This window comes from Engystomops pustulosus, chromosome 3 (assembly GCF_040894005.1).
Source record: "Engystomops pustulosus chromosome 3, aEngPut4.maternal, whole genome shotgun sequence".
Lineage (NCBI taxonomy): Eukaryota > Metazoa > Chordata > Amphibia > Anura > Leptodactylidae > Engystomops > Engystomops pustulosus.
In genome coordinates, this window is record NC_092413.1 from 155,301,560 (window position 1) to 155,328,068 (window position 26,509).

The 26,509-nt window shown below is 41.2% G+C and overlaps 1 protein-coding gene across 19 annotated transcripts in view; it reads left to right on the plus strand.

Annotated features, from left to right (window-relative positions):
* The window catches only part of DLG1 (discs large MAGUK scaffold protein 1), a 127,281-nt gene that overhangs the window by 20,990 nt on the left and 79,782 nt on the right, over positions 1-26,509 (plus strand). For 17 of the 19 annotated variants that reach the window (XM_072142657.1, XM_072142659.1, XM_072142665.1 and 14 more), the window contains one exon: positions 20,420-20,584. In XM_072142657.1, coding sequence (XP_071998758.1) covers positions 20,420-20,584 — 165 coding nt within the window. Of the gene's footprint in view, positions 1-15,006; positions 15,240-20,419; positions 20,585-26,509 lie in introns of those variants that run through there. The other 2 variants (XM_072142668.1, XM_072142675.1) reach the window with 1 other exon arrangement.

A 26,509-nucleotide genomic window follows, 5' to 3' on the forward strand; every position in this document is an offset into this window, starting at 1 on the left:
TTGATAATTTTATTGATTACATGTTTTTATTTCTAAAGTTATACAATAAATGACTATGAATCTAAAAAATAAGGTTTAAAAAAAAAAAAAAAAAAAAAATTGGTAGTAAAACCGAATAAACCTTAACCAACATATGTTGTAAATATGCACAGTGCTTTCCCATCCCCCTTTCCCAGATGTAGCTACAAATGGAGAGGGTGCATGTACTTTCCTTTCCTGCAGCTGCTTCTACATTCAGCTTTCAGCTGACAGGCTGGAGGGGTGCATGTTTCAAGCGCCGATATCTCCTGAACCCTTACACTCCTGAAACACAATGTTGTCATATTAAACAGGAGAATATTCGTTTTGTTCTTTAATGTTTGTTATGATTGTGTATGGATCTTTAACAGAAGTGGAGATTTGCACAATTAAAGTTGTATTCCGAAATGGAAAGCTGTATATTAAAATCACTTTAAAAAAAAAAAAATAAATTATATATATATTTTTTTTTTAACCATGGCTGTCGTTTACACACTTGTATTTGCTAGGATGTGTGTAGGGACTAGATCCCGGCCTGTGGAGACAATAAGCCAAACTTCCAACTCCTCAATTTCCCTAGCTTTGACTTGGACTCGAGCTCTAATAAAATTGACACCGACTCGAACTCCACTGTCCAGTTTTCCTGGTGTCTAACAGTGCTGAGATGAGGGCAGGCGTTTCTTCCCGGTACCTTATTCCTCTGATCTGTAGCAGAGGGGCTTCTACACTGAGCATTTACATAAAATGCAACAAGTTCCTTTCGGATAAATGCCTAGAAGAGGTGTGCACAACCCAAACAGACAGGCCGCATGCAGCCTGTTTAACTCTTAGCAGGGTAAGGACCACAACCTGAGGTTAAAGTCCAATGAGTGTTTCCATAACTGATGGAGGTGTTCTTTGGTGCAGAAGGCTGGGTAGCAGTGAGTGAATTCTAGGAGTCCTCATTGGTCCCGGTTGTCTTCTGCTGCTCTGCCCTTCTTCCTGACTCCTGATACTGGTTGTATGGAACAAATTAAGGTTGCACAGCAGACCAGGGAAATGGGAGAGGAACCAGGAGTGGTAAGTACTGTACTGCTCCCTGGTCCTCTACATTTCTTGGTTCAGCTACGCTTTTTTTTTTTTCTTTTTTTTTTTTTTTTTTTTGTAGCTAATGGGGTCTCTAGCAATAGTCTTTTAATGCTCTGAGGTCTGCACTATTGTCTGCTCTGAATGTAGTGTTTGGGTGCTTAATATTCCATGCTGTGTACTGGGAAGCGGGGAAAAAAATTCGAAATGCAGTGAAATTGGTGAAAAACCGCATTTGCGCCTTTTTGTTGTGAGCTTGGATTTTACAGCTTTGACTATGCTGCACAAATGACATGCCTGTTTTATTCTTTTGGGTCGCTGTGATCACAGGGATAACAAATTTGTATAGGTTTTATGTTTTCATAGATTTACAAAAATTTAAAATCTCCTGTACAAAATGTATTTATTTTTTTGCCCATATTGTGGCGCTAAGAACTCTTTCATACTTTGGGCGGCTTTTGATGAAGTTTTCAATGCTTCTAATTTTAGGACTGTACGACTTCTGATCACTTTTTATTGAATTTTTTATATTTTTCCAAATGGCAAAAAAGTGACATTTTCAACTTTGGGCACTACTTTCTATTATGGGGTTAAACAGTGAAAAAACGTTATTATATTGTGATCAGGCAGTTTTGGACGATACTTAGGCTACATGCACACTGCCGTTGCTTGCCGCACCGTAGCACGGAGGGCACACGGCCGCGTGCGGGAGGAGGAGGAGGTGGTAGGCACTGCTCACCCCCGCCCCTCTCCATAGGAACATATGGGCCACGGCGCCATAATACGGGAAAAGATAGGACATGTCCTATCTTTTCCCGGGCTACGGAGCGGTACGGTGCCACACGTGTGCTGGACCGTACTGCTCCCGTACCATGCTGTAAGCCCATAGAAGTGAATGGGGGACTTGTATCGGCCGTGTATACGTCCCCCATACATGTGTGTGAATGCAACCTTAATGTGTTTATGATATTTACTGTTTGTTTATATGACTTCTAGGTGAAGGGGGGTGATTTGAACTTTTAGTACTTGACCCTAGGTTGTTTGATTGATCCTGTGACTATCTTCACCAAGATGGCGGCGCCCATGCGCGGCTATCTTTTTGAAGCTGCCGGCAGCGATGTACGGGATAACACCTGCAATTGGTGCTAGCACCGATCGTGGGTGTTACCAGTAAGTGTTTGCTGCAATATGGCCCCTGGACCAATAAATAATTTTCAACACTGGCCTAAAATCTTAGGTCAAGAATAGAGCAGACAAGAAATTTTTATTTTTTTTGTTTTCATAATTTATCATATGTTTGGAGTCTGAGTCATCACGACCAGCCATGCAGGTGAACTTTATGTAGTGTGCAGGTATGCGGCAGGAGGGCACTGCACCAGACCACTCCACTTCTAGGCACAGCCTCTTCACGCCACACCAACTTGGCATGGAGGTGGCATAAGTGGGTAAATGGTCGCAATTTCTAATACAAACCCTGAAAAATCTGCCCTTATGTGACATTCCTCTATTACTGATGTCGAAATTGAAAGCTGGTCTCTGATTGTTTACCAAGAGAAACTAGCTGTAAAGATTTCCTCTAATAAATCTCCCCCATGACCTCATTGGGGAGATTGACACTAATAACTCAATGGTGAAGCTGGACACATAATATATATACAGGCTTGTATACCAATAGTGTATATTTTATATGGAAATAAATGTATAAATAATTTCCATAAAACCCCTTTTATGTTACATTTTACATGTATTATAGAAATAAAAGACACAACACAGAATAGTAAGTTAAATAATGTGACATTTATTATAAATATATATATTTTTTAATGTAATTGGTTGTTACCTCCCGTCACTCACAGAGAGGGTACAGCGGCGCTCAGGACAGGAAAAACCCCCTGTGGAGGAAACCTGCAGGGAAACCATGGCCGCTGTACTGCCCTTCCTCTGGGCATACTAAGGGAGGTAACGCTATAACATTTCTGTATGGACCTACCTACAGTGACTGCATGTGGCTACCTACAGTGATGTGCTGAATGTTATGTGCTGTGAGGTGGTTTCTGGGCCTTACCAATGGACAGATGGCTTCATCCATGTTGCTTTTCTGGTCGTCTTCTCCATGATGATCTTGCAGCTGTCATCTCGCATTCTGGCAGAGGTAGGTATGGATGATGTTTCGGGCTTCCTTGCAGACCTCCTGCTTGCATAGCTGAAGTTGGATGATGACACAGGGGAAGCCATAGCTGGTAGACTCTGTAATCTTCCCTGGGTGCTGGAACAGCTGGGCGCGGGTAGGTTGTTCATGTTGGTCTTTCTCTTCTCCATGCCCAATGTGTGGGGTCCTCGGCCATTATCTGGTGACAGGTGTCCAGGTCTACCCAAGCTTTGAAGCCAATTTTCTTGAACAGCAGGTTGCGGTAATGGAGAAAATGTTCAATGTCCAGAAACCAGAATCCTTCCAAGGCCCAGAAGAGGATCTCTGTGCGGATGTCTGAGTCTTGCTCTTCAAACTGACTGGCCAGGTAGAGTGCTGGGAAGAAGTAGTTCCTGTAGTGCATAGTGGGAAGTCTTGCTCTTCTGAAATACTCGCAGGCAGTGGCTAGGTGGTACTTGTCTGAAGAGGTCCTGCCGCTGTCACTGGAAAGGAAGTCTGTGATGTATTCATCCTCCAGGAGGCTGAGGAAGGCTGCCATCTCTTCCTGCTGCTGTGCCAGGTCTATCTTCCTCTGTTTGGGGGCAGGTTCCTGGTGTTCTGCTGGTGATGTCTCCTGCCTCTTCCTCTTTAGGTCTTTTCTTCTGTCTTCATTCGATGTGGCCGCCATCTTTTCGTCCTGCTGTGCCAGGTCTATCTTCCTCCTCTTGGGGGCAGGCTCCAGGGGATCTGCTGGTGAAGTCTCCCGTCTCTTTGTCTTCATGTCTTTACTCAACGTCGGCGGTAGATCTTCTGCGTAAATCCGGGTTTTGGCTAAAATAAAGCAATTCCAAGCGGTCTGGGTGCAGTAGCGGGAGCCTGTCTTATCACTCTGAGAGCTTTCACTGACTGGCACCAACCGACGTTTTTTTCCCTGCATTGAAGTGATGTCCTGCAATCCTATTGGCTGCTGAGTGTGGCACCTGCCACAGTAACTGACACAGCAGCAAGTCTTACTGGGAAATCACACTCCTTTAATATATTGTGTGTGTATATACAATATACACATCCAGCGTTCATTGGGTTCATTTTTGACACTTTACCTTAGAAATAACAGTGTTATAATAACATGGCCAGATACTGGTTAAGCCTCATAATTTAAAAAAGCAAAACACAAATCTGCACATAGCAACCAGTAGGTGCTTGTTCCTGGCAATATAAGGGCAGATACTGGATATATATGATGTAGTCACTGTCCCCATAGATTATATAGTAGGACTCATTTAGTAAAGTTGTGTAAAACCTGTGATTGTGGCACCTAGTAAGCAGGGGCGTAACTAGGAGAGGCTGGGCCCCATAGCAGATTTCTACATGGGGCCCCCGTTCCCCCCAAAAATATATACATATTTAGGCAGCATTCACATAAACGTGTGCCCGCCAGGCTTTAGCGTGGCAGGCACATGTCTGGCGCGCTGGAGAGGAGGAGAGGTGATCGCGGCTCACCACTCCCCTCTCCATAGAGAATAGAGCCACATGGTCGTTCTTACAGCCATAGATACACTCTCTTTCTTTTGCAGCCACGGCTCGAAACAGTGAGTACTCGTTGTGCTCACCGTACCGAGCCCAGGCGCTATAGACGCCTATGAGGGAAGTATATCCGGCAGCAAATTTGCAGCCAGATATACGTCCCTCACACGTTATTGTGAATGTACCCCTATACGGACATGTTTATACAATTACACACATTTATACACTCATATATACATACATTTGTATACTTATATACACACACAAAAAATCTACACTCATATACTCGCACCTATATACATACAAGTATACACTTGTACAAGCACATTTATGCACTCTGTTACACTGTATATACAAACTCATTAAGTATATACACACATACTGTATATAAACATCACACATACTGCATACACATTATATACTATATATTAAACACACATACAGTATACACTGACTATATATACACATACATGTAGTATAAAAACGCCATATACACACATGCTGCATATACATACAGAATATACACACATACAGCATATACACACACATATGGGAAATGCACACACACATTCAGTATATAGAGCATATACATACATACCATATACACAGCATATGCAAAAACACACACATCATATATGCGCATATATATATGTTTATATAAATGTGCGTGTAGAAATACAGTAGATGCATATATACACAGTATATACTCCAGGAAAATACCAACAGCACACGCAATATATAATCATGTATACAGACAGCACTCCAAGACGTCCAGCATTAGGTGAAAAAAAATTTCTTCTTTATTCCAGTACTTTGTTGTACTTTTTAAACATGGAATAAAGAAGAACATTTTATTCACCTAATGCTGGAGTGCTGTCTGTATACGTGATTTTATACAGTATATACACATATATACAGTATATGCATATATACACATATATACAGTATATGCATATATACACAGTATATACAGTATATGCATATATACTCATATACACAGTATATGCATATATACTCATATACACAGTATATGCATGTATACTCGTATACACAGTATATGCATGTATACTCGTATACACAGTATATGCATGTATACTCGTATACACAGTATATGCATGTATACTCGTATACACAGTATATACATGTATACTCGTATACACAGTATATACATGTATACTCGTATACACAGTATATACATGTATACTCGTATACACAGTATATACATGTATACTCGTATACACAGTATATACATGTATACTCGTATACACAGTATATACATGTATACTCGTATACACAGTATATACATGTATACTCGTATACACAGTATATACATGTATACTCGTATACACAGTATATACATGTATACTCGTATACACAGTATATACATGTATACTCGTATACACAGTATATACATGTATACTCGTATACACAGTATATACATGTATACACAGTATATACATGTATACACAGTATATACATGTATACACAGTATATACATGTATACTCGTATACACAGTATATACATGTATACACAGTATATGCATGTATACTCGTATACACAGTATATGCATGTATACTCGTATACACAGTATATGCACGTATACTCGTATACACAGTATATGCACGTATACACAGTATATGCACGTATACTCGTATACACAGTATATGCACGTATACTCGTATACACAGTATATGCACGTATACTCGTATACACAGTATATGCACGTATACTCGTATACACAGTATATGCACGTATACTCGTATACACAGTATATGCACGTATACTCGTATACACAGTATATGCACGTATACTCGTATACACAGTATATGCACGTATACACAGTATATGCACGTATACTCATATACACAGTATATGCATGTATACACAGTATATGCATGTATACACAGTATATGCATGTATATACATGTATACACAGTATATGCATGTATACACAGTATATACATGTATATACATGTATACACAGTATATACATGTATACTCATATACACAGTATATGCATGTATACTCATATACACAGTATATACATGTATACACAGTATATGCATGTATACTCGTATACACAGTATATACTCGTATACACAGTATATGCATGTATACTCGTATACACAGTATATGCATGTATACACAGTATATGCATGTATACTCGTATACACAGTATATGCATGTATACACAGTATATGCATGTATACTCATATACACAGTATATGCATGTATACACAGTATATGCATGTATACACAGTATATGCATGTATACTCATATACACAGTATATGCATGTATACTCATATACACAGTATATGCATGTATACTCATATACACAGTATATGCATGTATACTCATATACACAGTATATACATGTATACACAGTATATGCATGTATACTCATATACACAGTATATACATGTATACACAGTATACACATGTATACACAGTATATACATGTATACTCATATACACAGTATATACACGTATACTCGTATATGCATATATACACAGTATATGCATGTATACTCATATACACAGTATATACATGTATACACAGTATATGCATGTATACACAGTATATGCATGTATACACAGTATATGCATGTATACACAGTATATGCATGTATACACAGTATATGCATGTATACACAGTATATGCATGTATACACAGTATATGCATGTATACACAGTATATGCATGTATACTCGTATACACAGTATATGCATGTATACTCGTATACACAGTATATGCATGTATACTCGTATACACAGTATATGCATGTATACTCGTATACACAGTATATGCATGTATACTCGTATACACAGTATATGCATGTATACTCGTATACACAGTATATGCATGTATACTCGTATACACAGTATATGCATGTATACTCGTATACACAGTATATGCATGTATACTCGTATACACAGTATATGCATGTATACTCGTATACACAGTATATAAACAGATATACACACATATAAATACATATGTATATACTTACCTATGTTTTGGGGCTGTATTGCTGACCACCAGGCCGTGGCTTCAGGTGGGTGTTCTGGCGGGTAGGTGGGTGATCGGATGGGCGCTTGTTCGCCCATGGGAGGTGGGGTTGGGGGATTGGGATACACTCTGGGGTAGTCAGGCGGGTGCATGTTCTGCTGCATGCTGGCCGCGGGGGGCCTTTGAATGCTGGGCCGCGGGGGTGGGGAGGGGGGTGTAAGATTGGGGGGGGAGTCGGGCGGCAGCTTGTTCGGCCGCGCGCGGGGGGGTGTTTCGGGCGGGCGCTTGTTCAGGCACCGGGGTGGGGGGGTTTGTTAGTAGGACGACTGCTTGTTTTGCCGCGGGGGTGGGCTGTAGAGTGGGGAGGTGGGGCATCCGTCCGCTCTGTCAGCGGCCGGCTCCAGCATGCAGTGGGATGGGCGGGAGGTCACCTGTGCCGGGGGGCGGTCACCTGTACCATGGGGAGGGTGGGCGTGCGGCTCACAGAGGGAGGGGGTGGGTTTACGAGTGGACACAGAGGTAGGGGCCCGGGGGCACAATATGGCAGACAACGACACTACAGGGACACACGGAGTCCGTGCATCCCCGGGCCCCTTTAACCTCACGGGCCCCGTAGCAACCGCTACGGCTGCTACGGTGGTTGTTACGCCACTGCTAGTAAGTAACAAATCAAATCTCTGCTACAACAGCTTGAGGAATAAAAGCAATGTGAAAGCTGTGCTGATTGGTTTCTTTGGGAAACAGACAGATTATTCATCAAAACTGTCTTAGGCCCCTTCCACACGTCAGGGTTTGATCAGGGTGCGATCAGTGTTTGGTCAGTGAAAAACGCACATTTTGCATCAGAGTGCAATCAGTTTTCAGTCAGTTTGTTCAGTGTCGCGTTTTTGATGCAATTGCAATGCAATTTCAATGCGTTTTTTCACGCGCAGAAAATGCGCGTGAAATGGCCTGAACTCTATCTTTTCTATGGCAATTGATGTTTGAAAAACGCATTGCACTTGCATTTGTCTTAGAGTGCAATACGTTTTTGATGCATCTCCATAGACTTGTATGGTGCGGTTTTCACGCGCGTGACTTGCAAAAGTAGAGCATGTCGAGATTTAAACGTGCGTTAAAAAAACCGCCCGTCTGCGTGAAAAAAAATGCAAGTCTGAAAAGACCCATTGGTTACAATGGGTCAGAGTGCAATGCAAGTTCTGTGCGTCAAAAAAAAGTGTGAAAGGGGCCTTAGAGTTTCCCTGTGATACGTCTTATAGATAAGAGGCAGAGCCTCAGCAGTCACTTTGTGTATAGACATTGTAAATATTTATTTGTTTATTGAGATTTCATTTAATCTCCCGGGAAATAATTTTTAGACATGGATGAGCCATTAATGTCCAACAACAAAATTAAAGGTGTCCTTATCACTGTGGAAAGTATATTTGTACACAAGGCTGTAGTTACTTTGTGTCTCCTAGGTGTAGAAGGGTTGTTTTTCAGAGCTCAGTCATTGTGGTATTGCGGGACTATGCAGCCATAGACGGCATAAAGAAGGTGTATAAGGAAACCATTATACGTCCATACAGATCACTACAACAATAATATAATAATTTCTCACTCTGATGTCCTTCACAATATTCCTCTTCCACTGCATCTTAAATACTAGCATTAAGCAAGAACAAAATGATGAACCTTGTAAAGGGAGATGGTTGTGATGTACAGTAATTAGGGAATGGCTGGTAACCTTTGTTTGGAATAGCTAAAAGATATTCAAGATCCACTTATTAGCCTTCCTACTTTATAAGCCTGAAAGCAATCTCTTTGGTGCGCAAGGTGTAAGGCAGACCCAGAAATATCTATCTATACCCATCCTTAATGCCTGTGTAGCTGGTGACCCTATAAACCACCATTATTTGCCGAACCGCAGCCATTGTCCAATATTTAGAGTTTTGTCCTCTCCCAGTCTGTGGTACATATCCCCGGTATTGTAACGCTCAGAGCACTTAGGAAGGGCTGCACTTGATCCTGAAAGAGCGGCAATTTCCGGCAGAGGTGTCACAATAGTGATAAGGGGAGTGAGGCCCATGGACAACATCCATGTGTTTTTGTTTTTTTTTCCCCAATATCAGATGAGCTCTATAGGATCAACATGAGCCTGTGAATTGTGGAGACACAGGTAAGACAAAGGTAAATCCCTTTAAGTTTTTGTTTGTGCAGACCCCTATTCCTGTTTCGTTGTCAGCCATGATACAACTTTTGAGGAGCGTGTCACTTTTTAGCGGGTACAATTAGATCCCTCTATCGACTCATCCATGAGCAGTAGTAGTTGAGACAACTCACTGTTTGAATACAATCCATTTACTATGGGCCCTTTGTACCTGCAGTGAGAAAGCTGTTCCAAATACTGTAATCTGCCGCTCTGACAGTTGCCTTGATTCTAGAAATGGCAAAACAAAACCTCACCACATTGTGCATCAAAAATATATATAAAAAAAATCACATGGCCTATGCATGAGGCCTGAAACCAACAGAATAAATTGCACTTCAGAGTTATTGCAATGTTTTATAAATGTGATCACCTGATTATATGGGCGAGTCCCCTAGTGCTGCTCAAAATTCAATTAAAAATGTACCCCGCAGGAATTCTGGATATCAGCTATCCTGTACAGGCGGTCCCCTACTTAAGGACACCCGACTTACAGACAACCCATAGTTACAGACGGACCCCTCTGCCCCATGTGACCTCTGATAAAGCTCTCTGGATGCTTTACTATAGTCCCAGACTGCAATGATCAGCTGTAAGATGTCTGTAATGAAGCTTTATTGATAATTCTTGGTCCAATTACACCAAAAATTTTGAAACTCCAATTGTCACTGGGGCAAAAGAAAAAAAATTGTCTAGAACTTCCATTATAAAATATACAGTTTCGACTTACATACAAATTCAACTTAAGAACAAACCTCCAGACCCTATCTTGTATGTAACCCGGGGACTGCCTGTAAGCCAATCCAAGGGTACTTATACCACCTACATACCCATCTGGTATGTTGTGAGCCTGGAGAACCTGTGGTCCCCCATCCTGTGGTTTGTTGGGGTCTCTGGTGTTGGACATGCGCTTTTCTCCTATTCTGTAGAAGTGGATGGTGTAATGTTACTAATAACACTATTATATAATAAAATAAAAGCTAAGGGCATATTCCTTACATTTTCTGTATAAATAAATTCCCTGTCGGCCATCCACCATAACTTACAGGCTATTTATGGAAATGGACGGACAATCTGTTTTTAACCCACTCTGTGTGTACACCTCTGTGAAAAATAGTCTTCAAAAATGCTGGGAGGAGTGCGACCTCTGTCCAGTGGTGTGCATTGGGGCCCTAACACGTCATGAAAAGAGTTTTCTCCGTTTTGCCTGCTCGATCAAGGGTAATTGTGGCAGCTAAGAAGTCGGAGGGAAGGGGGCTCCCTGTGCCACCACCAGAAAAAACAATTCACTGTGGCAATGGCGGTTTGATTGTAGCCTTTTGTTCTGCCTTCAATGGAAGCATTTTAGACTGAGTCAGAGTCTAATGGGCAGAAAGTTAGGCCACAGATGTGTCAAAACGGATCTCAAATTGGGGAAAGTTTGCCCCCCATTTTTGCCGGGTGGGTATAGAAGGATTGTACGCTCCTCACCCCTTCAATCTCCATAGGAGCTGGATGGCCACATCGCAAGGTGGGCAGAAATTGAACCTCCTTCACAGTTTGATTGTCAGGCTCTGTCACGTCATGGTGAGACACTGTTTAAAAATATACACCAATATACTTCCTACTAAAACATTATCCTGTAATTGACAAGTCCAAATAAACCTCTCTTGATATCACAATCACTTTTTTTTTTTTTTTTAATTATTATTGGGTGAATTGCATAAAAAAAATATCTAGAGGTGATGGCAGTTTCATTCCATTTCCCTGCAGGAAAGGGTTGATGTAGTACGAAAGTCGACCACAAAAAGAAAAATCAAACACCTGTTTTCGAGTGTAGGACTCGAGTATAAGCCAAAGGTGGGAAATGCGTTAGTCGCTGCCTCTTCCTACTCATTCACTGCCCTGCAGCAGCCCCCAATACACGGCCCCCTCGTAATATAAATAATTGAATTTGGTATTTCCTATTTGTGCTCCCCACAGCTGCTCCTTTCTCTGGGTTATTGTGTAGCAGCGGTGGTAAAGACCGGTCCCTGTGCTCTACCCACAAACACAATAATGTCATTAGGTGGCGACACTGCTGTGTGTAGGGCAGAGTGTATGGACCAGTCTCTACCCGCGCTGCTGCGCAGAGGTAAATACTAAGTTTAATGGCTTTATATACTAGTAAAAAAAAGTGCTGAAAAACTCTGCTTATACTCAAGTATATATTGATATTTTTAGCACAAAAAATAAATATTGGATAATACAACTCTTAACTCCAAAATACAATCCCTAACATGCTTGCCAGATGTTAAATTAAAGCGTTAGGACTTTCGAAAGTTAACTTTGTTGTTTTAAAGGCATAATACTTTATCGTCCTAAATGTCTGAATTGTCTTGTGTCACTTTATCTGGCAATAACTTTAGAACGCTTTAACTTACCCAGGGGGTTTAGAAAATGTTTTTTCGTAACATTTACTTCCAGTTAGTGGGAAATCTTGGTTACCGTATATACTCGAGTATAAGCTGAAAAAAAAAGCCCCAATCTGCTTATACTCTACTCGAGTCAATACATTTTCTGTTCTTTTTTTTTCTGTGGTAAAATTAGATACCTCGGCTTATCCTTGAATCGACTTATACTCTATATTATATACGGCAGTTAGATTTTGCATGAAAAAAGGTGAATTGGGTAAAAATGTTGAGAAAATTATTCATATTCAAAAATGTTTTATTTTTGAAACGTATAGTTAGTCTTGCTACCTAAATTAGTTGCTAACATCTCTTTGTGTTGGCGTAATTTTATAAGTGTCCTTTTCATTTTATTACAATGCTACAAGGACCTTTTAGGGATCATTTTATTTCTACAGGGATTTTGGAAGTACTGTTTATAGATACCCACCACCTATCACCCCAGTTCTATTAACTTCACCCCTAAAAATATTCAGAACAGCACATAGGAAGCTTGTTAACCCTTTTTACAGAAATTCAAACAAAATGAAGGTTTAGAATTTAAAAATTAAAACGTTCATTTAAAAGTTCATCTAAAAGTTACCCACTTAAAGGAAACCTACCACTCGAAATGGCAGGTTTAAGAAGAAAACACCGAGCACCAGCTTACCATTCGCGCGACCACATAAGAAGTGAAGGAGAGCCGCGCGCATGTTAAGCGCCGAGCGCGTACCTCGCTGCGCCGGCTATAAAGTTTAAAAAGTGTTTTAAACCGCGATACAGCGGTTTAAAACACTAACGAAAATAAGCTCCGGCACCAGCTCACCCTGAGCTGGTACTCGGTGTTTTCTTCTTAAACCTGCCATTTCAAGTGGTAGGTTTCCTTTAAGCTGAATGAAAGTAGAAAATGCATCCACGAATGTATTGTGCTGTACGAAGACACCCCACATGTGGATGCAACCTGCTGCCTGGGCACATCGCCAGGCGCAGAAGGGAAGGAGCACGCCATTGAGCTTTTGTAGGGTAGGTTGTGATGGAATAGTTTTCAGGTCAGGTGTTATGACACCTGTAATCCTAAGGCTCCACCTGCAATTGCATTTTGTGGTAAGATTGCACTCGCATTTAGTTAACATGTGATCATGGGTTAAGCGTTTTTGTCTCAATGCAAATTGCAGTAAAATTGACAAAAAGACGCATTTTGCACCATTTTCTTGTGGGTTCTGTTTTTACGTCTTTCACTGTACGCTCCAAATTATATTTCGAATTTATTATTTGCGTCAGTATGAATAATAATAATTCCTTTATTTATATAGCGCACACAGATTACTCAGCGCTACACAGAGCTTTGCCATGTTGGTCCCTGTCCCCATGGGGCGCACAATCTAATTAACCTGCCAGTATGTTTTGGAGTGTAGGAGGAAACCCACGCAAACACGGAGAGAACATACAAACTCTTTGCAGATGACCTTGGGGATTGAGCCCAGGACCCCAGTTCTGCAAGGCTGTAATGCTAACCACTTGGCCACGGTACTAGAGCTGGTTAAGGTGCAATTTTTTTTTTTTCTTGGATGGGCTGACGTTTTCATTGCTTTGGGACTGTATTTGGGTGCATTTTCTGTTGCAAAGTTCACCAACAGGAATAACTGTTTTTATATTTTTTTATAGATTGGGAATTTTGAGACGCGGTGATAACTAATATGTTCCTTTTTTATTTATTTTTTTTGTGTTAGGGCTTTTGGGACATTTTGATACGTTTTTCCTTTTAATTATTTTTTATTTTATTGCACATGAACAGGTCCACATGAATCATCTGATCACCTGTTCATACCCATGTATTGCAGTGCATTAGTAACGTCACCCTATGCACTCACATCGGCTGACAGGAGGGGTCCCTCTCCCTCACCAGGTCCATAGATCCAGCGGACCCAGCATTGACCGTGGGATCTAAGGAGGTAAATGGTCTGGATTGGAAGGGTCTTATGACAGCCAGGTCTCTGTTCTCCTGTGAATTGAGTCAGTCGGGTGTTCCTGAGTTGACTTGAGTCAGGCTGCAGCGTCCCCTTCCTCTGGTAAACTCTCTTCATGCAGGCCTCCTGCACACACCTCCTGCTAAGCTGCGGCACGCAATAAGGCATGAATGCTATGTGCAATGGCTTCTTGAAAGCAGACAGAGGAGGAAGGGGGTCCTACAACCTGAGTAGGGACAATTCTGGAACACCCGGCTGACCTCAATTACAGGATTACAATGCAGAGAAGGAAAATGGGGGTCTGTTTTATAATTCACAGGAGATACTGAATCCTCTTAGCGACTCAATTCAGTAAGCACCTTTTTGGTTTTGGGGGGGGGGGGGGCTAGATGTGCGTGACGGGTTCCCTTTAAATATAGTAGTGTATCTGACATGTGCTGCACTCACAGTTCCCTATGTTATTCCTGTAGTGTTGTAGATGGTTGCTCCTCCTTCAGAGCAGCCACAAGCTTCCAGTGCTCCAGCGACTGCTCTGCTTGTTGTTCAGAAGATGTTTGATAATGTGAAAACTGCAGCCAGTGGATCACACATCCTTATTCTTTCTCATGAAGTGGCTCTGGAGATTTGCGTAGTTGCTACCTAAGGACTCTTCCTGCACTCTTTTTTTTTAGGATTTGTTTTGTGTGGAAGAAGGAAAAGTTGTTCTTATTGTCCACTGTGTTATAGCCTTGTTTGTGTAAATGTCGAATCCGGTGAACAAACATTTTCAAAGATCTTTTCCTGGACTTTTGCAAAACGAGAGACTAAGATGTGCTGGCTCTGAAAAATTTTCATCCAACATCAAAAACTTGGAATGTTTTTCTCCAATGCTTTGCCATTGTAAGGTGGCATGTAACAACAGTACAATTTCTTTAATGTTTGGATGTAAAGTAAGTATCCATTTCACCCCTTCACTACATTCTACAGCATTCATTTCCCTGGATCTGTGATCTAAAGCACTTTCCTGTTTTACTGTTATATGTGTCAGTGTGTTTATGTGTAGTGTACATTGTTATGTTGTGGACTTGTATTTACCATTTCTCTTTTATTGAGAGATGTATTTAGTAATTATGTTAGTATGATATGACAACCTGGGTTGATGTGGAGGTTTTTCAATGCTTTGTGACTTTGTCAGAAACAATTGGTGGTGACTGACATGGCTCTGTAATCGTGATAGACTGTTTCCCATCACTGTGCTTATTACAACGTGCTCAGAATTTGGTTGCTGTTATATGGTCAGCATTAAAGTGTTTTTTTGTCTTATGATTAATGTCATCTGGTAAATGAGAACATCTCATTTAATGGGTGCAAATGGTTTTTTAACTATAGTTGGATATGGCATGTTTTTTTTGAACGTCTGAGCAATATAGCCATGTTCAATCCTTCAGTCAATGGGTGCCTTCAGGTAGCCTTGAATGTCCTCTTACAAGGTTGAAGGTTCATCTGATGTCACCCCCCCCCCCCCACCCTCTCTTCAGCAACACATTTATGATCAGAAAACAAAACCAAATAACATTATCTCAACCACTCATTTAGGGGTAGACAAAAAACTATCCCAAAATGCAAAATATTAAATGTGAGATCATGAAAACTCTCCAAAAATCCCCAGTCATGACAGTTAAGTTACTTAATCCTTTGTGTTATAGTTCAATCATTAGAACCTGTTTTGGGGTTCTTTCAGACTAACACCTCCATTTCACATCAGTAAAAATTGGTTTTGTGTTGGTGGATAAGGTGCGTTTTTGTTCAATTTTGGAAATCCCAATGACTTCTATTGATGTCCATGGACATGAGTCATAGAAAAAATGGTGCATGATGCAATTTATTTTGGATCCTGGTCCTTGGATAAAAAAAAAACACAGGCAACAAACTACATGGAATACACTGTATCCAAATGCTGTGTGTCAAAATCGTGTATGGCATGTGACGTGAAAAATGTTGATCTGAAAAAGCTCCTTGGGTGCCGCACACGAAGCTATAAAGCATTTTTTTTTGCAGTTGGATGTAATTTCGATCAATACTACTACTTGTTTTTTGGGGCTGAAAACCCATTAAAATGTTGGCATGCAGATTTTTTTTCATGTAAAACAAAAATCCATGTGCTTTTTGCTGTAGTTGATTATTATTCATTATCACAATTGTGATGCACAGAGGTTCCTGCTTTTGGCTATGCCAGAGTGAAAACATATGTGGGTCATTCCTTCTTCCTTGTTAGGACAGTCAATGACATTTAGTCTTATGCTTGTCAGAACTCTAGTTTCGTTCTTGTGGTATCATTGCTTTTGGCACTTTCATTCTGGAATGATGCACAACATGGTAACTAGAAAGTGAAGTATACAAATATGAAGGATTTTACAGAATCTTCATGATTTTAAAGTGCCTGCAAATACAGACCTGTGTCGTACATTTTTTTTAATGGGAAAACCACTTTAAGGCTAAGTGGCCTGAACTGGGCCTAAGACCACTTTATAAATGTGGCACATAAGGTGTTAATGTCTGGAGTGGATTTGCCACTTTTTTTGACTAAAGTTGCACATGTATTTATAAGTGTCTGCGACACATTTGTTGCGGATATACTTTACCCGTCGCGGCACAAAATTCTGCACTAAAGGGGCGTACTGATGCACAGTCGGGCCTTGCGACAAATTTATCATGCAGACAGAACTGTTGTACGACCTATGTAAAAGGTGCATAAAGTTGGTGCACTCTGTTAGAGCAGTGCAGTGCAGATAAACCCCTTCACGCTCTGCTACAGATATATCCACCCCAGAGCTATGAATGGTCTATGCATATTGCAGCGAAGACCCATCACTAACACCTGCGGTCTGTGCTTGCACCCATCGCGGGTGTTAACTTCCACTTTGCCACCGCCGCCGGCACTGAAAGCATTGCGGTGGTTGCCATGACAGCCTCGGGCCTTCGTCAGACCCGAGGCTGAATGGTTTCTGCATATTTGTTACAATGAGCCACTGGCATGAATGACATGCAAAAACTCCATATACTGCAATACAGTAGTATTGCAGTATATGGTAGGAACGAGCTGACCATCTAGGGTTAATGTAAAAAGTAAAAAATAAATAAAATATTAAAAATTCAAATTGCCCCCCCCTTTCCCTAGAACTGATATAAAATATAATAAACAGTAAAAATCATGAACATACAGGCGGTCCCCTACTTAAGGACACCCGACTTACAGACAACCCATAGTTACAGACGGACCCCTCTGCCCACTGTGACCTCTGGTGAAGCTCTCTGGATGCTTAAAAATAGTCCCAGATTGCAATAATCAGCTTAAAATTGTCTGCAATTAAGCTTTATTGATAATTCTTGGACCTATTACAGCAAAAAAATTTGAAACTCCAATTGTCACTGGGGCAAAAAAAAAAAATTGTCGGGAACTACAATGATAAAATATACAGTTTCGACTTACATACAAATTCAACTTAAGAACAAACCTACAGTCCCTATCTTGTATGTAACCCGGGGACTGCCTGTATTAGGTATCGCCACGTCCCAAAATACCCGATCTATCAAAATATAAAAACCGGAGATGGAAAACGGCGCCCAAATGTCCGAAATGCGACTAAGTAATCAAAATGTCGCACAGTCCTAAAAATGGTAGCAATGAAAACATCGGCTCATTTCGCAAAAAATTACACCTCACACAGCTCCGTACACCAAAGTATGAAAAAGTGATTAGCGTCATAAGATGGCAATTTTTTTCCTTTTTCGCACACATTCATTTAATTTCTGAAAATGTATTAAAACGCAATAAAACCTGTATAAATCTGGTATCACCGCGATCGTACCGAACCAAAGAATAAAGTAGAGGTGTTATTTGGAGCGCAGAGTGAAAGTCGTAAAACCTGAGCCCACAATAGCCCATGCGTTTTGGGTTTTTTTTCAATTTTTTCCACATTTGGAATTTTTTTTCCTGCTTCCCAGTACACGGCATGTTATAATAAATAACATCACGGGAAAGTAAAATTTGTTATGCACAAAATAAGCCCTCAAACTGTTTTGTACACGGAAAAATAAAACAGTTATGGATTTTTGAAGGTGGAGAGCGAGAAACAAGAGAGAAAACCCTGCGTCCTTAAGGGGTTAATGAAGAATGGGCGCCACAGGTCATGGATATGGCGCATCCTCCATAGGCAAACTGCAGTTTGCACCGTTTGTGTTTTTTTTTTTTATATAAATTTGGGCCTCTATGTATTGCAGGCATATGAAGGAATATTTTCTCTCCCCCCCCCCCCTTGTTTGCTTGGTTCAAACAAATCTACCTCTGCAGAAAAACAAAACAAAAAATTAAGCTACACATACTCTCCTGTACTCCTCTACATCCCGATGCCGGTGCTTGTCTTTAATCTTGACATTCTAGAATTCACACCCTTGCTACCTTTCTCTCCCATGTTGGAGAGGGAGGTGACGGCACACGGGGGCATAAATAATTAGCAGCCAGGAGTGCCAAAGATCGCATCCCCACGCTCCGACCTGCTTTATAGAAGTTGTTTATTTTTAAGGTCATCCCAGTGTGTCAAGATTTTTGCTTTTCTGCAGTGGTAGATTTCCTTTAAAATCTGGATGCAGTGAAAATGAGCAGCTCTCTTGTTTACTGTATCGGAAATGGCTATATCAAGAAAGCTGTCATGTTGGAGCAGATCTGCTACTGTCATGCACTTACTAGCTGTCTGTTTTGGGGTTGGATACTCTGTATTGTGTGTTATGAATGAGAATGTGAGTGTATGTGGTTTACATTTTGAAAACTTTGTATACTTGGGAGAAATTCCTTACAACAATGCAACGTATCCTTGTGCTTTGTAAGCAAGCAAAAAAAAATAAATGATGAAGCTCCTGTGGTTTCCATTTTCATAGACCTGATTTCTGATTATTGTTGTTGAAGGGCTGTCATGAAGCTGATACAATACATTGGTGCTGTGGTATACGCCTGAAGATGCACTCATTCTCTTTAACATCAATGTCTGTCCTAGTGCCCCAAAGCAATGCCAATGCTGCAAACTTGGCACTTCTTATTTTAAGAGATGTTAATGCATGTATTTCTTTGAACCAGAAGTGCTGAATCCAGTATGAACAATATGAATGTATATAAACATTTATTTGTTTTATAACTTCTGAGCTATTGTGCTTAAAACATTTTAGGAACAAAAATGGGTCCAATTAGTCAGATCTATTGTCTGGTGTGGTATTCCAGCTAAATAATTTTATTTTCATCTTTGTAGAGGCAGATAAAGTTAGGTCACTAGTCACTCTCCCTTCATGGCCTATTCATAACTTCTTCTCCAACATACGGCGTACATAGGGTCGGATTAAGGATGGTGAAGGCCCCTGGGTGTAAGCTGGTGAGGACCCTCCCCACAATTGTTTTTAAATAAAGTAAACGTGGCTAGTTATGAATATATATTGCCCACCCCCCTCACAGTAATGAGTAAATATATACGTAGCCCCCAGAAATGAAAAATAAACTGTGTGATGCCATTGTACCACCTGCACCAGCACACTATACCACAAATTATAAGGTATTTGTGAAGTCTAAAGTAAATGCTTTTGCAAATTACTTGACAAGTGTGATGTGCCTATGTATACCAGCCTCCTCTATCTGGTGTAAATGACCGGTGCTATGAAAAGACACAAGTAGATACCCAAAAATATCACTTTTCATGGAAATGTTCCAAACTCCACATATACCGTATTATGAACTAATGAATAATAATCTAGAGACAATATTCCATGTGCATATGATGGTAAAAATACTAAAATATGACATGGTGTATTGACATTGATCATTACTTTATATGCGCTCCCTCCATTATAAACACTCCAAGCACTGCTATGGGAGTAGTTTTCATGGAGGGGTACAGGAAGGCCCTCCTGCACGGGGGTCACTGCTTTACATAAACTTTGCTAGTGTAAGTAATTTATGGGTGATCCTATTAGGGCCTGATGATAACCCTAGTAATGTTTTCTAGTCGCAGCTAACCCCTTTATTGGTATTTTTTATAGGATATTAATTCATCTATTGTGTGTTTTTTTTTTTTTTTGTTTCTACTAGAAATATCGATATCAAGATGATGACCTTCAATCTCAAGATCCAAGTTCCCCACATATTTTGAGTGAGGGAAGAAGTCCAGAATTGGTTCATGTCTCTGAAAAGAATATTTCACAGATTGAAAATGTCCTTGGACTTGTGTCCCACTCACATATTTCTCCCTTGAAGGTAAGACTTTGCGGTTCAGTCTTCTGTGATGATCTAGGTATACAATTTACTGCATTTAGCTGCACTTAAGACTCCATCTTGTTATAAATGCTGAATAAAATACTGTAGCACACTGTGATGATTAGTTTTTCTAGGCCCCTTGACAGAAACCCAATGAACCCCGTTGTAGTCAGCCATGCAGTGGATCTGTTTTGCTTGTTCAGCTCTTTTTAATGGAGTGGAAATAGCAGTGCCTATATGTACAAAGCCTACGATTTAGATTATAGGAAATGTAATGGTATTTTAAGGCTCACAAAATAACACCTCAGAGTACATAACAGTGTTCTAGTTATGTAAATGCTTCTTTATCATGTGTTAGAGCTGCAAATGATGATTATTTTCTAGTGCTGTTAATATAAATCTGTCCCTGCTTCAGTCTTTTATCTAAATCCCAGGATATAATGGTATTCTCCAATGATTAGTTAACTATGTGGTTGATGCTGAGATCTCATGAAATGTTGAACATCTCCTGTGGCAGATTTCCCAGCCCCCACAAGCTTTTTAGTACATTCTGTCATTATGTTTGATGAGGTACAAAATCCTGGCCTTTTGAAGTTCTCATTTGTTAGGACCTGAGGCATGTTGTGGGGGTTCTCTATATTATGGAGTACTCCTAGCCTGGCTAGAAGATTGCTAAATTGGTTTTTGTTGTGTTCAATGTGTGTTGTGTTCCTAGAATGCTGAAAAAGCTTTGCCAGGGGCTCATGTTCTCTTAAATTTTATCTTCCCCTTGTTTCTAGCAAACTGCACAAAATCGTGTGTTGGAGCCTGTTATTTCTATAGCGCTGCCTTATTCTGCAGCGGTGTACAGAAAGTGCCCTGTATCAGTTTCTGTCCCAATGGGGCTCTTATTCTAGGGTCTCGATTTCATTTACATAAAGCTTCCACCTTGGATGACGCATTGGATTATGAGACGAGATTGCAACAAACTTGTTGCATAGTAGAACGGTGCACAATACTAATTTGGCTGTGGAGGAAGGTTTTTCAGTTTTTGTAATTAATAATAATTGCTTTTATATAGCGCACAAATATTACTCAGCGCTGCACAGAGTTTGCCAAATCGGTCCCCCGTTGCCCCCCATTGGGGCTCACAATCTAATCAACCTACCAGTATGTTTTGGAGTGTTGGAGGGACCCAGAGGAAAACCCATGCAAACACGGAGAGAACATACAAACTCTTTGCAGATGTTGACCCTGGGACCAGCGCTGCAAGGCTGTGGTTGGTTGTGTGGAACAATGCACAGTTGGGCCACTTTCACACATGTGCTATGCTCGGGTTGGGACCCAGTTGTAGCATTTGTTCAGGTGAAGAGGTGGGGAAATGAGTGCTCCTTCCCTTCTCCATAGGGAGCTCTGCAGCCAGGCCATACATAGAGCATGCTCTTTCTTTTTTTTTTTCTGTTGATGGCACGGTACCATGCCTGTGCAAAAGGCTCTTCTATGGCAGCTGTATGCTAGATGCCTTACGTACAGCTAGCATACCTCCGCCGTATACGTGTGTGTGAAAGGGGCATTAGACTGACGAATCTGGTGCAACATTTACCTAGTCAGAAAACTGCACCAAAATGTTTGCACATTTGCATAATTTTTTCTGCAAAGGCTTTTCCCTACATTGTCACACCCCTTTCACAAAGTCAAGCCAATTTGTTTCACTAGTCAGAAAGTGTCTGAAAACTGTCTAAAAACCCTAAAAAATGCAGTTTACAGGAATCGATGATTTGCTTTGGGTGATGCCACACGTGGCGTTTTTGGTCCGTTTTAAAGCAGGCATTTTTAGTCCATTTAAAAACGTAAGCGGTAATGTATCCCTTATTGACCTTTTTGACTATTTAACATTCATTTGGCAGCTTAGAACCTGTTTATTTATTAACCGGTTAAGGACCGGGCCCTTTCCTGTTTTTTCATTTTCATTTTTCACTCCACACCTTCAAAAATCTATAACTTTTTTTATTTTTACACATAAAGAGCTTTGTGCCAGCTTGTTTTCTGCATAACAAATTGCACTTCATAGTGATGGAATTGAATATCCCATGCCATGTACTGGGAAGGGGGGAAAAAATTCCAAATGCACTGAAAATGGTGAAAAAAAACGCATTTGCACCGTTTTCTTATGGGCTTGGATATTACGGCTTTCACTGTGTACCCCAAATGACATGTCTACTTTATGCTTTGGGTCGGTACGATCACGGGGATACCAAATTTGTATAGGTTTTATAATTTTTCATAAATTTACAAAAATGAAAACCTCCTGTACAATTTTTTTTTTTTTTGCCATCTTCTGGCGCTAATAACTTTTTTATACTTTGTTGTATGGAGCTGTGGGTGGTGTAATTTTTTGCGACATTTGATAATATTTTGAATGATATCATTTTTAGGACTGTACGACCTTTTGATCACTTTTTATAGATTTTTTTTTTTTAATTTTTCAAAATGGCAAAAAAGTGCCATCTTCGACTTTGGGTGCTATTTTCCCTTATGGGGTTAAACGCAGTGAAAAAACGTTAGTATATTTTGATTGGGCATTTTCGGACGCAGCGATAGCAAATGTGTTTATGATTTTTACTGTTTATTCATATTTATCAGTTCTAGGGAAAGGGAGGTGATTTGAATTTTTTAGATTTTTTTATTTTTTTAACTTTTTTTTATTTTTACTATTTTTCAGACTCCCTAGGATACTTTAACCCTAGGTTGTCTGATCGATCCTAAAGCAAAACTGACCACACAAGTTTTCTAAATAAAATCTTTTACTTCATAATTTCTCGTAAAACATTCATTTTTTGATAAATTGACCATATATTCACTATGATAAAGTTCAAAGAGCTTGCATTCTCAGACCACGAGGTAACGTGAGTATGTTAACATGTTTGTAAACTTATTTGTAAACTTGCATAAGCATAATCGCAGTCCATCCTTTGAATGTCCTTTAAAACAACTTGCGTATCCTGTTGCATGGACGGAGACCCTAACTCAAGCAGACGCCTCCCGAAAGCACTTTCATGCACGTCCATGCACCAGGATACGTGAGTTGTTTTAAATAGGAAAAAAGGAAAGGGCGGCACAGCGATATAGGATTTAAATCCAGATGGGTGCAAAGCTTCTAAGGACCCAACTCACGATCCCACAAATTATGATCCAAAAATAGGGAAGCAGCACTCCGTGAAACAAGTGTTTTATTCCACCAGTGTGAAGATACAACGTTTCAGCTAGCTCAATGTAGCACTTGAAAATGGCTACATTGAGCTAGCTGAAACGTTGTATCTTCACACTGGTGGAATAAAACACTTGTTTCACGGAGTGCTGCTTCCCTATTTTTGGATCATGAGTTGTTTTAAAGGACATTCAAAGGATGGACTGTGATTATATGAGGTTTTTACTCCTCATTCATTACAATGTGCTATCAGCACATTGTAATGAAGGGGTTAAAACGAAACGACCTTGGGTCTTCAGAAGACCCGAGGTTGTCATGGGGACGGATCACCGCTCCCTGATGACGTCGCCGGGAGCGACGATCCTAGGCAAGATGGCGGCCATCTTTTTGAAGCTGCCGGCAGCAATCGCTGTGATAACACCCGTGATAACACCCCTGCAATATGCAGCAAAGACTGCAAGCACTGATTGTGAGTGTTAACCCTTTGATCATCGGTGGCAGCTTTGCCATGGGCATGGGCGCCGCCCTCTTGGCTCTGAACGTCGCTCCCCATGAGGTCATCAGGGGAATGACAATCCGTTGCCCTGGCAGCCTGGGTTACACAAAGATCCAAGGCTAGCTATTACAATGTGCGATTTTCACATTATAATAGATTGTGTGCAGAATCCCCATGTAGTATGGCAGTATATGGTAGGATCAATCAGACAACCTGGGGCTAAAGCAGTGGTCCCCAAACTACAGCCTGCGGACCGTTTTCATCCGGCCCCCGCCGCATCCAGCTCTTGGAGGTCCCCGGTGGGTCGTGGCAGTCGGGCAGGGGCCTCCGTCCGTCCGGACAGGAAGCTCCTGCCCATCACTGAATAGTGCTCGATGCGGCCGATGTGTCCGCTCAAGCACTATTACTGCAGGTGGAGCGATGTGGCCGGAAGACAACCCCGGCGCACATCGCTCAACCTGCAGTAATAGGATTTTTTTTTTTTTTTTGTTAACCTGCAGAAAATAGAATTTTGCAGTCGGGGGGCCCTGATATAAAAAAAATAATTATGGGGGCAGCATGGGAAATGATCGATGATATGGGAGCAGCATGGGAAATGATCAATGATATGGGAGCAGCATGGGAAATGATCAATGATATGGGAGCAGCATGGGAAATGATCAATGATATGGGAGCAGCATGGGAAATGATCAATGATATGGGGGCAGCATGGGAAATGATCGATGATATGGGAGCAGCATGGGAAATGATCAATGATATGGGGGCAGCATGGGAAATGATCAATGATATGGGGGCAGCATGGGAAATGATCAATGATATGGGGGCAGCATGGGAAATGATCAATGATATGGGGGCAGCATGGGAAATGATCAATGATATGGGGGCAGCATGGGAAATAATTCATGGAGAGGGGTCCCAGTATATTACGGATCCGGTCACATGTACCGTCAGAGATCGCAATAACGCCTCTACAAGCGTCTATGATGCATGCAGAGGCTCATTTACTCTCCAAAAAAACCACTAAGCGTATAAATACGCTTGGTGATGTAATTGTGTGAGCGCTGCCTTTCTCTCAGCAGTAGTGATGTGCAGCTGCCGCCTGCTAGTGTGTAAGGGACAGAGCGGGCAGCGGAGCTCAGACACAGAGCAGTCACTTGCACACCACCCCACTACACGGCAGAGATGTCTCTACTCCTCCCCTGCAGAAGAGGAGCTCAGGCCACGCCCCCTCAGCACGGAGCAGTCACTGTCTTCTCCCACTGCTCTGTATCCAGTGTCAATAGCATATAGCAGTGATGGCAAACCTTTTAGAGGCCGAGTGCCCAAATTGCAACAAAGATCTGCTTATTTATCGCAAAAGTGCCAACACAGAAATTTAATTTGTGATTTATACTCCCTTCTCTGTCACAGTTTTCATTGATACAAGCACCCTGAGGACACAAATAAAGCAGAAAATAGTCCCAGGTAGAGCTGTCACTTTAAAATAACTCTGTGCACAGCAAGTCCTGGGCTGCCTGGGACTTCAGGAAGATACCTGGAGTCATCTCTGGTGATGGCCTGAGTGCCCACAGAAAGGGCTCTGAGTGCCACCTCTGGCACCAGTGCCATAGGTCAGCTATCACTGGCATATAGGGAGCAGCAGGGAAATCACATTACACTGAAGGGCGGGGCAAGGCACAGGCAGGAGGACAGGACATGTGACCTTTTACTGGGGTCTCTGCTCCTCCTCCCCTCCTGACCCTTCTCTTTAGTTCTAATAGGTACAGCTGCACATGCGCACTAGCAGACTTAGCAGAGTGAGAAAGAAGGAGAGTGGAGGAGAGTTTGATTTGCAAAGGTGTATGTTGTCATCTTGTGCCTGCTGTGGCGGTCCTGTGTCTGCTGTGGTGTTCTCACAGGTTTGTGTGACTGACCTATTCCCAGGGAGTTCAATTAATGAAAAGTGATTACCTGAGCCTGACATAAGATGTATTCAGTACCGTACAAAATAGTTATGATTGAGGTTCTATGCATGGGTGGACTGCATGGGACACAGGAGGGGACAGTGCTTGTACAATGGGCCCCAGAGCTTACAATCTATGAGGAGGAGGACACAGGAGATGGCAGTGCTTGTACAATGATCCAGACATTTCAAGTAAGGTATGAAATAAATAAATAAATACCCCAAAGACCCTAAGGCTGTGTTCACATTGTATTGAAACTCATTCTATTGAACAAAATCCTCCACGCAACAAAACACTTT